We start from the raw sequence: 11944 nt of genomic DNA, 5'->3' as shown, positions 1-11944 counted from the left end.
AGTTCAGAATGGAGGTTATAGTTGGAGCAAGAAAACAGCTGCCTTGTAAAGGCTGAGGCTCTTCAGTGGCTGTGCGTGTGCTTCATTCACAGCCTAAGGAAATGGAAGTTCTAGCTCAGCCTGGAGATTCAGTGCTCAGCCCTGCAAGACTGGGCGTTGCCAGTCAGATGTAGCCGTCTTCATCTGAAAGTCATTTTTCATAGGATGCCAGAAACAATATATTTAAGTTCTCCTTGCTCCCTTCCACACAAGCTTGTGTTCTCCAGAGGTCACACAGTGTTACAGATTTGTTTAGATACTCCATGAAGTATAATTTAAATTAGTCACTTATTCCTGCATACTTGAATAGAGGGCTTCAATCTGCTTCTGGAAGACTTTAACAAGCTCTGCTCTCTTTGCCTTCAGTGTTGGTGTCAAGAGTCCATTTTCTACAGAGAACAGCTCTGTGTGTATGTACAGGTCTTTAACCTATAAAAGAATACAGTTTCACAAGTGACGCTTACAGTATTACATGGAGCATAAGCAACAGCTCTTCCCAGCCTTCTCAAGCTTAGGACAACAATTCAGTCTTAAGAGCGCTAGTAACTAAATTGCTTCTCTGATGCAGGAGTTAAACTCCTGACTGAGAGTCAACCTGTGGGAAACTTGCATTTCATTCCATAGCAATTGCATCTGTTGCCCCAAGCATCCATCTGCCTCTTGGTCAACAGACAGGTAACTAGCCAATGTTTCCATGCCTATTGCATTCAGTTGTCCCAAGCAGCTGTCTTAGGTCCCATTCCAGCAAGAATACAGACTTCCCAGCCATTGTGTTAGCAATACAGGTACTTGTGACAAGCAGGATTTGAAAGTACTCACTTGTTCAAAGGACTTAAGGCCAGCTGCTTTCCCCAGTCTAACCAGATCTTCTAAAATAGCTTTCTTCACTGCCTGGAAGAGACAGGAACAGTGTAGGTAAAGCTACCATTTGGTAATTGGCTCAGGACACAATCATTGCCCAGTCACAGAGAAGGGAGGTTGGCAAGAATATGTGTATGGATTTCAGCATTCAACATTTCTCACATTAACACCATGACAAGGACATGCATATCTTCTCACTGGAAAAAAAGAAGTTATAGTCCTTGAAACTTCCAGGAACATCTTTATTAGTTCCATCTTCTACTTTAAGGACATTTGCATGTTTCACACAGCATTAAGCCAGTTTAATTTATAAAAAGGTGGGCAAAAAATGAAGCCAAGGCAATGCATGATTGGACTTCAGAATTTAAAGAATAATTTTAAAAATCTACGTATAACACACTGAAAAGGTGAGGCCACTCACTGGATTTTTGCAGGTATCTTCATAGGAACCCTTTACACCCAGTTTTGCTGCAAATTCTGGAAGTGTCTCAGCATCAGGAACCACTATACCTATTAGACAAGACTGAAAACAAATAGAAGTAGGACAGATATGGAGTTATTGGGATTGTCTGTGTGAGAACTTGATGGTTAACAATATATACCAAGCTAGATCTACATCCCCAGACATAGCAGTCAGAGTGCTCATGCAGTTTGTTCTGCACTAACCACTGCAGCAAATATTACTCACTGGTAAAATAGTAGAGCAACTGCACAGAGCTCACATGACATATTAATCCCATACAAGTATGTAATTAACCTTTCCCCAGCTTGCAACTTGATACCAAGATTTCTTTTTCTTTAGCGTAAAAAAGGGAAGGTTGTAGACAAGATATTTCTATTAGCATTGTGCTGTCGGGAACAAATCTTGTTCAAGCACTGGTATACTTTAATGTTTGTGCTCTGATCTTCCAGAACTCATTGTGGGAGGAATCTTACAGGATGCTCATTCTTAATATTACTTACCCTCAGGCTTTCCCCATGTACGAAGACTTGGGCTACAGCAACACTTCTGATATAGACATTTTCTATCTTCTCTGGAGCAATGTATTCTCCTTGTGCAAGTTTAAATATATTTTTCTTCCTATCAATGATCTTCAGCGTTCCATTCTAGAAGTTAAAGGCGGAGGCCATTAGTTTCAAGTCCCTGTCTTGCTTCTCTGTGCAGAAGAAGATAATGAGTTTGTTGTAAGAAGGGCTCATCCTAGCCTGGCACCTGTTTTGGCTCTCTACAGAATAAAAGGACGCTGTTTGATTTCTTCAATTAGCTCAGAACACGATTAGACAGTTCCTTGCTCTTCTCTGGCAAAAAATGAGATACTTTGCTCTTTATTCTACATGTGACATATTCTTAACTACTGGCCTAGCACGCATTACGCAAGATCTTGTAACCTGATTGGTCTTTGGAGCTTTGTCTGGAGTTAATATGGTGGATATTGAACAAGGTAATTTGTGAGGCTTTTATTCTGGAATTTATTTGTCCAACTTTGAGCGTACAGGTAAGAAGGAATTCACATCCAGGGGATGGTTTATTTTAAGCAATTACTCACTGGCATCCATTTCCCTACATCTCCCGTGTGAAGCCACCCATCTTTGTCAATTGCTTCTGCTGTCTTCTCGGGGTCTTTCAGATAACCCTTGAACACATTTGGTCCTTTTATGCAGACCTATAGTAAGCACAGGATGCTGTTGGTCACCAAATCTTATGTTTCAGTATTTTGACACACACAGGAGATGGTACCTACCTCGCCTTCATTGTTTGAAGAGAAGTAGTTCATTTCTTCCACGTCATCTAGTTTTATGATATTACAAGCCAGTGGGGGTCCAACATGGCCTAATATTAAAACAAACAAACAAAAAAAAAAAAAAAAAAAAAAACACCAAAAAACCAACAAGGATAGTTAACAGTTTCTGGATTTGTATATTCTGTAGATGGGTCTATATGATATAAAACTTGAAAGACTAGATCTTTGAATGATTTGGGAGAACTCAGGCATCCCCTACATATGAAGACTTAAGTGATAATAGATACTTAGTGGATCTATTCACTACTTTAGTAAGAATCAGTACTGTTTAATGGGGTCTGATACCAAAAGTTCAACAACGTTGCCTTTTTCAGACACTTAATGCAGGAAAAGTAGCAGCTAAGTCTCAATGCTCAGAGCCACTTACTGTCTAATCAGTCAGACCAACCATGTGCCATGCTTGCTTTCACAGACTTCCTATTAAGCATGAGTGATTGTTGCTACCAAGAATCACTTTGAAGTTTTGCATCCAGAATTTCTTTGTACTGAACTTAAAAGTTTCAGTGCCACTTTCTATTGGCAGTTGTGCAAGAGTTTACATGTCTCAACTACCATGCCATACCTGTAGTCCAGTCTCCAGGCATTGAGAAAGTACATCCAGCTGAACATTCAGTCTGGCCATAAGCTTCAAAGACCTGTGTGAGCAAAGATAAACATCCTTTGAACACCCAGCCCCCAATATGAATGAGCTCAGTTTAAACTATACCTTGCACAGGTCTCCATCTAAAGAAGAAAGCCAAGATAATGTCATTGTATTTCAGACGTCCTGGTCTTATTGGTGTGACTAGATGTTCTTCAAGTTCAGCTATCCAGATCTTGCTCTGAGCACCTCATGCTCTGCACTCTGTTCTGAAATGTGCCACAGTGGGAGCTTGTGCACTGTCAGGATAAGCCAGAAGCACAGAAGCAACTGCCTGACTTGCTGAAGACACTTCATGTTGCTATTTGTGCTGCCCTGTTCCTCTTCCTGAAGCCTAGAGGATGTTTTTGCAGTACTGTTGTTTGATATCAATTAGCCCTGCAGAATTTTCCTTTACTGCAGATAACATGAATCAAGAATCTTTAAATACTGAAGACCCTGACAGCAGTCCCTCCAGGCAGAAAATGAGAGGGACTACAGCTGTGTCACTCATTATGTCCAAGTGATCATCAAAGAGATTTTCAAGGAAAAAACCTCAGCTTACCTGACAGCCCAATGCTGATCTGAGAAATTTCAGGACAGAGGGAGATATAGGGGCTGCACCTGTTACCATTATACGCACTCTTCCACCCATAGTTTCCTACAAGTGAATTAGAAGCCATCAGATCAAACTCCCAATGTTATATTGCTCAGGTTACTTACACTTGGAAGAGCTTACCTGAACTTTTTTGAAGACTAGCTTATCCAAAAGGCTGTCATTTCGAATTATGCCCTGTTTCACTTCAATCATCTTCATAGTTGCAGCAAAATTTAACAGGAATTTTTTCACTGGTGTATTTGCACCACTTTGTATCTGCAGGAAAAAAACATCTCTGAGGTCTTTACTCACAGCTATACCTCCAGTTCTTGCTTCATTAGGAGGCACAGTGCATTACTTTGTTGCTGTAGGATTTGTCTTCATTACTGCCATGCTCTAGGAGGTGCACCAAGGGGCAGTGCTAATTTGTATTGGTGCTGTCACACTTCAGGAACAACAGGGACTAGTGATGCTTCTAGAGTAGCTTTTGTTGTTTGTTTGTTGCATTCTGAAAATAGACATAATCTTTCTCTCTGAACAGCAGCAGTCCTATCTCAGTCACAACTGTTCTTGTATTTCAGGGATCTTTAAAGAGTTCTTTCTCCTAAAGAATAATTAACCTAATGGTGGTGTTATGATCTTGAATTTAAACATGTATATTTGCTTCGATGCATGAACATTAAGATAATTTAGCTAAAAGTTGCTCACATACCTTGTCATATACTCTATTGAGGAGTCTTGGTACAACCGGAAATACTGTTGGCTTCAAGGTTTTCATGTCATCCGTTAGCAATTTGATGTCTCCTTGGAAGAAGCCCACTTTTCCTCCACAGCTGTATATCACAGTCTGAAAATTGACCAGATGTTAGCCAAGGATAATTCACAGCTTCGTCAGCCACAGTAATTTTCTATGGAAAGCTGCTTGATTTCCAGTGACCAGTAGTAGTATAGGTCTTGAAGAAATACAGAAAGCTCGGGAAAGGTTGGGAATGGTCTCCAGTACAGTCTTTTAACCTCCATTACATGTCATAGCCATTTAGATATAACTTCTAATAAGTGTTACTTTCAACAAATTTATACATTCCACAAAGTCTTAGTAGCATGTACATGGTCTACTTACCTGTACAACTCTCTCAAACATGTGAGCCAACGGAAGATAAGATATGCTGACATCTGAACTTGTACACTCAACCGTGTCCTACAGATGAAAGAAACAGAAGCACATCAACACTATGTATGCCTACTTGAGAAGAAAATTAATAAAATTTGGACAAATTTGAATAATTTGAAATAGATGTTTTTAAAAGACTAAAGCAACTCAAGCTCATCCATCATCTCTTCAAAATCTGCAGCTGCAACTGTGTGAAGTTTGGGACAGGATACTAAATCAGGTTTAATTTCACGTTTCAGCAAACTAAAAATATGGTAGTTCAGTTCTCCTGGCATATAGGTCTGGCTCAAGAACTCCTCAAAGATTCCTCAAAGATCAAAACAACTTGTTTGCAGTACCATTCTGCCTTGGAAACATGGGCACTTAGGAAAGCATATTGTATATATGCTATATATGTATAATAAGTGTATATTGGGAATTCATAGTTTGTATAAAATGCCCACAATAAAGCCATTTTCATAATAGTCACATAACCTAGAGATGACTGTTAGCAATAGCTTACCTCTATGGTTCTAAGGAAGCCAGCAGCATTTGCAACAACATTTTCATGTGTCAGCATGGCACCTTTAGGGTTACCTTTGGAGAAATCAAAGTCAGCTGTGGGTCTGACTGCACTTGCAGTCAGTTGCCTGCAGTTTGCTTGGCTCAGTCATTTCAAGCTATCTTGATGTTAGGCTTAGTCACATCATACACTGTCTTAGGAAATCACAAATATGCCTCATCCTGAGTGCTTTCAACTGTAGATATTACATAAAAGGAATGTCTACTGTAACACCAGAGAAATTAGGAGTAGCACAGAGAATGCTGAAACAACGTGCTTCTATAACCCCTGTGGATCAGAATACAGACACAGTTAAACAACCAGGCCCTCTTTATTTAAGGCTAAGACCTCATATGTTGTCTTACCTTATGAAAAATACATCTGATTAGTCTCCCCTCCCTCAGATCTAAGAAATTCTGTCTTTGTGCACTTCACTTGTACTGACAATGTCCTAAGTAGAACTGCAGTAGTGGATTGATATGATTCTAGCTTCTTTATGTTAGAATTTCATTTTTTGCACTGGGTACTAAGTGTTTTTAGCACAGAGTGTTTTAATAGAGAAGCATCAACATGCAGTCTCTTACCTGTTGTTCCACTGGTAAAACACACAATGCAAAGATCTTCAGGACTAGGAGGCTAGATGGAAAAAGCCACATCAGGGCAACAGTGTAAGGATTATTATGTTACTAGTCAGTATTTATATATGCTTACTAAAGGGGGATCAATCAGGAGTTCTGTTTGGAAACAGCAAGGCGAGATACAAAAAAATCTTGCCAACTTCCTTTCCTAGCAGACTGGCAAGAGGTTTTTTCAGGAACTAGTTTCTCAAGTTTAGAACTGTTCCACAGAGATACTTACAACTGGTTTTCTGATGTTGTTTCTTCCCAGCTCCTAGATTAGAGAAAACAAAACTTAAGATTGCAGCATAAAAATGCGTACCAATAGTACTGGAATAGATAATTAGATTTCAAATGTGATAGTTTCAAGAATCCAAGTGAAAAATCATTTTCAGTGAGAGAAGTTGGCCTTTCTGCACTTAGTACCCACAGTTTGAAAAAGCTGACTCCTGAGATTGTGAAAAGTATGAATTTGACCATGTAGAAAGTGATCAGAGCTACTGAAGGAATTTGGAAGTACTGAATGGAGATTTTTCATTTTATTTAATGTATTCCACATCTCTTACACTCCATATTTGCAACTCAAATCTGGAAATTAAACCTAGTATTGGTGTATCAAAGTAGTCAGTAATTTGCACGTAAAATTTCAAGTAGACTCAACTGTCAGCTTAGAAGCCTGATAAATCCTTTACAACTACAGCATAGAATCATAGAATCACCAAGGTTGGAAAATACATCCAAGATCATCCAATTTAACTGCCCATCTATTACCAGCATTTCTCCATTAAACCATGCCCCTTAGTACAACATCTAAATGTATGTTGAACACCTTCAGGGACAGTGACTCAACCACCTCCCTGAGCAGCCTGTTCCAGTATCTGATCTCTCTTCTGGCGAAAAAAATTTTCCTAATATCCAACCTGAACCTTCCCTGGCACAACTTGAGGCCATTCCCTCTAGTCATGATATTAGTTACACAGAGAAGAGGCCAACCCCCCACCTTGCCTTTCAGGTAGTTATAGAAAGCAGTAGGGTCTCCCCTGAGCCTCCTCTTCTTCAGACTAAACAATTCCAGTTCCTTCAGCTTCTCCTCATAAAACTTGTGAGATATGCTAAGGAAATTAGTGCATACTGAGTGTTTACAACACTTGGGCACAACTTTGGTCAATGGTTTGAACTAATGGTTTTTGACTAATATATCGAGTTTCAAAATGACTGCTCATTGAGTTCTCAGATACAGGCGTGACAACTGGATAATGCTTACATTAAAGTGTTACTGTTGCCAGAAAAGTTCCAGATGTCTAGCTGGCAAGGTATTCCTCTGCAAGATCAAGCAGAAGTCTTCAGTCACCTACCTCAGCCTCCTGCAGTGCTAGAATTTCAACTCCCACTTTAGCTCCTCTCTCCTTCAGCTCTTTATCAAAGAGATCCATGAGAATTATAGTCTTCAGGCATGGGGTCTTTCCTTGCTCACAGTTCTCAAGCAAGATCTGTGCCTTGTCCGGCTTGTCGCAAATCACTATGCCTATGTCAGCTACCAAAAAGAAATTACATTTCACAGTTTGTTATGAGGATATGAGATACTAGTGAATGACAACACAGCAGAACGTATACTTAGACTATAACATTCATTTATGTACATGTAATTGATTTATATTCATAATATTGATAAATCCATTTCCATTTGGTTCATATGAATTCACTGGCTGACTTGACATTGTTAAGAGGGTTTATTCTCATTAAAGCCAGCAGACTATATAGGTCAAATCTCAGGTCTAGTCGAAGTGAAGACCTTATGCTGATAAACTGAAGATAAACGTCTTCAGTCACAATCAAAACATGTACTTATTCTTTTGGTGTTACCATAAAAAACTTAGATTTGTCCTCACTGATTATTTATTTTTAGCTATCTTCTTTAAATCTAAGGAATTTCAGATTAGGTTGAAAGAAGTAGCTCAAATGTAAGTTAATGCCTCAAATTCCTTGCATAAACAAGAGTTTTATGCAATTACAAAATTGTTAAGACAGCAGAGAAATCGGATTTGTCTGAACATGCTGGTTCCCCACTAACCTAGTGAGTCACAGCTGTGTAGTCTTAAAGCAAAACCTGTTGGCAAGATTTGCCAGCATAACTGTTGAAGTGATTTTGCTTGGCAAATCCTGTTCATAGGTGGCAGCCTAGCTAGTTGTGACAGCAGTGAATTTTTATTTCCTCCTTACCCTGATCTTCTCTCACACTAGGGAGAGAAAGTTTGAAGTTGTATTCAAGCTCCCTCATACCAAGTTTTTTCTCATAATGGCACACTAATTGCTACTTCTGTAGAACTAAACAGATAGCTTTAGGCTACTCTCTACCCTCCACACTTTACATCCTAGAATTTTTTAAATCAGACATGCATCTAGTCTTAATTTGCATGCAAGTCTGTCTGTATTGTCTGATTGTTTGGCAAACAGTGTGGGAGTTCAAGATTGGCAAACCTCAAACAACCAACAGTTTTTGAACCCTTTGATTGCACCATGGTCCACAGATTCTAGAAGATCTTCTGTGGACTTGCACCCAAGATACTAGGAGATAGAAGAGGCAGAGTGTTTCCTCTAGGTATTAAATCATACACCCTACAAAGTGGCTTTACAGAAACAAAGTGTCTATACAACTACAGGTCAAAGCTACTCTAATTTTTGCATCAAATTCTTTGTTCTTCAGTGTTCCCAAAACAAAGCTTCTTAAAGAAATTGTTATTATAAAATAGTTTTTATAAGTCAATGTTTACCTTTGTTAACAATATATAGAATGGCATCTGGCCCCAGGGTGTCATAGAGTGGAACAGCAACCATTGAGTAAGTGTAGCAGGCATACTCAGAAATGATCCACTGAAGAAAGAAAAAAGAGCTGAGGTATACTAGCAGCTCACAAAACAAGGTTACCTGGAGATTTCATACAGCTTAAATAACCCATGCACATATTAGTAGTGGTGTTTCTATAAGCATTGTGTCTGTGAAGTTCTTACAGTATCAAAGGTTCAAGATCATCATTACATGTCCAGCACAGTATGTACCCCATCAGTAATAAGGGAACTGGGAGAGGAAAAGCCAGTTGTAATCATTCCTCATTTGGTCTCAAGCTATTTAACTAGCAAGTTGAGCAGACTCTCTTCTCCCCAGGATGTCAGAATTTTGGGGGAAATAATTTTTTTTTTTTGCTTACCTCTGGCCTATTCTGAGCAAAAATGCCAATAAACTGATCTGGTGATGGTTTACATCCTTTCTGCAGAAGCCCTGATCCCAGATGTTGAGCTCTATCCAAAACCTGTAAGAAAATTGCCCCCTGCTTTAGTGCTACAAGACAGCACTCCAAGTTAGATTATCTGTCATGTACAACACTCACCTGTTTGTATGTCAGCCACTGATAAGGTTGGTTGGGTTTTCTGTATCCTAAACAGTTGCCATTTCCTAATGGAAAAGTTCAAAAAAGCAGCTGTAAAGCTCAATATTGAAGCTGCATAGCAGTTCAAAACAACACTGGTAAATGGAGATTGTTTTCAGATGTCCATTTAACTGCATGGAGCATTAAGGTGTGCAGGGTCCACTGTTAAGTACTCTGCACAAACTAAAGTTATAAGGCTGTCTGCTTCATCCTGACAAGCAATACTTCCAGTGTCTGGCAATATTTTCCCATTTCATCCAGCTGAGCTTGAAATAGCTTGCAAGCTATCATGTATTTCCATGTCTGCAACCCCTGAAACCATACAGACAGGAACACACTGCTATTGTAAGCAGGCGGTAATTTAACGCTAAAAATAAATGCTTCGTAAGACAAAGCAGAGGGATTTTTTTGCTCCTCCCTTCATACCCCACCCCAAACTTAGCGTTGCTATCTTCACTGAATTCTATCACTGTAAGCTGCTGATGTTTGCTCCTGTGCAGTCTGCCAACTAATCCTACTTCCATAATGGTGGGGGAGAAACGTGGTCGCTTATCACTTCACCTCACAGAAGTTTAGGAAAACTTTTTGCTAGCCTTAATTATTACTATTGGCAAGGGGCAAGACAAAAAGTTCTGGAACCATTTCATTTACTTGTGAAATGTTAAGTATCAACTAGCAGCTGCAAAGCTTACCAGAAGCATGCAGGCCTCTCTGGAAAGCTTCATATAAGGTTTTAGTATCTTCAAAGTAATAAGAAAGCAGGTTATTATCCGTCAAGAGTGCAGCTCTTCTAGCTCCTCCCTAGGAACAGAGCATAGTTATGAATTAGTGCAGAGCAGATGCAATGCTATTTGTTCCAGCCAATCGCAGCAGTCCCCTTTAAAGCATTTGAATATTATTGCATTGTTCAGGAAGTTTCATTTTCCTTCCTGGTTTTGATCTACTCAGATACTACTTGTATGCAGAGGAATTTTCTAGATTACCCAGATTAATATTCAGTTGTAGATTATTAAACAGACCTTGACTAATATTAAGCATTGCTACTTGCACAGTTACATGAAGTCTGGCATCTTGGTCTATCATTAGCCATGAAACAAATGAAAAGCATTTATAGTACAGGAAAAAGAGTCAGTGACAGCCAAGGACTTTTTGTAAAGAGCACACCTAACCCTGTTGGCAAGAGTTTCTGTCTCTTCCTCTTGGTGTCATAAGACTTCCTTTCTATGCACAATACTGCTGAGTTGCACAGCAGAGAAGGTGGTGTATAGCAGAAAGGAGAGTTTCCACTGATATCCAGAGTCAAAATAGATTGGTATTTAGAGCAAGTTTGTCAGAAATAGTCCATCCCCACAAGAAGAATAAGCATTACCTCAATTCCCACTGACTGCTTGTTCAAGTCAACAGGAGGTAAAACAGGCTTTGGCCTGCTTACCACCCAGAGGAAGATGAGAGCTCCAAATGCAATAAGAGTAAACAGTGCTGGTGTTGGGAGCGGTGAAAACAAGACCTGAAATATCCAGATCATTGTGCTGGATCAGCGCAGCCAGAGTTGAACCTGAAACAAACAAGGTTTAGTAGGTACGAGTTCGAAGCACTCACTACCTGTAAGCCAGGGTTAGTTAAGTACTTTGTTAAGCAATACTACGGATCGTTTCAGCTGTTTGCACCTAAGGACTCCTGGTACAATAATAAAGTATGCTTATGCAATGCTTTAAGCCTCTTAGGAGATCTCAAGTCACCTGTCTCTGTAAATCTTAATCCATTCTGCATCCACCTCCACAAAAAGCTGAAGTCCAATGATGTCAGGCAGGCAAGAAACAAATGTCAACTTTTTCCTATTCAAGACTAAAAATCTGCCTCATTTATATATGTACATCAGTATACATATATCTCTCAGATCAAGTATTAATTTAAAAAAAAAAAAAGCCTATTGTTCAGATGTGAACAGTGGAAGAAAAACACAAGATTACAGTTGTCTAACAGCAGGAGGTATTGCTAAAGTACACACGGGTGTAAAGACTGTGTAGCAGTCTGCAGGAGAAGCAGTGTCTTCATGATCAGCTGCTCTTACCGGAAATACAGTCTATGCTGGGGAAGTGTTTCTCATGCTGGCAGTGTGCTCTGCATGAGATACTGTACAACTCCAAACTCTGGATTTCTGCTCTCAAAACTGGGGACCTAGAAGTCAGAGGAGGCAACTGAAATCTTGCTGGGAGATGCAGAAGCAGTTTTGCTGCTTGCATCTTGTGGCATCTCTTCCTTCACGGGCAGG

General features: G+C 39.6%; 1 protein-coding gene across 1 annotated transcript; it reads right to left on the bottom strand.

The window, feature by feature from the left end:
- Nucleotides 1–327: 327 nt before the first annotated feature.
- ACSL5 (acyl-CoA synthetase long chain family member 5) lies at nucleotides 328–11197 on the bottom strand (the record flags this gene model as incomplete). Its single annotated transcript, XM_079535185.1, has 20 exons — nucleotides 328–468; nucleotides 859–930; nucleotides 1322–1423; nucleotides 1864–2007; nucleotides 2448–2564; nucleotides 2643–2731; nucleotides 3265–3337; nucleotides 3887–3982; nucleotides 4061–4195; nucleotides 4632–4766; nucleotides 5040–5117; nucleotides 5593–5666; nucleotides 6216–6267; nucleotides 6490–6522; nucleotides 7604–7782; nucleotides 9020–9119; nucleotides 9454–9555; nucleotides 9634–9698; nucleotides 10365–10473; nucleotides 11042–11197. 20 exons carry the CDS (start codon nucleotides 11195–11197, stop codon nucleotides 328–330), a joined length of 2052 nt encoding a protein of 683 aa, XP_079391311.1.
- Nucleotides 11198–11944: the final 747 nt, after the last annotated feature.

This window comes from Tetrao urogallus (assembly GCF_951394365.1).
Source record: "Tetrao urogallus genome assembly, chromosome: 5".
Classification (NCBI taxonomy): Eukaryota; Metazoa; Chordata; class Aves; order Galliformes; family Phasianidae; genus Tetrao; species Tetrao urogallus.
Note: the sequence above shows the minus strand (reverse complement) of the source record. Positions and strands in the feature narration are given on the sequence as shown.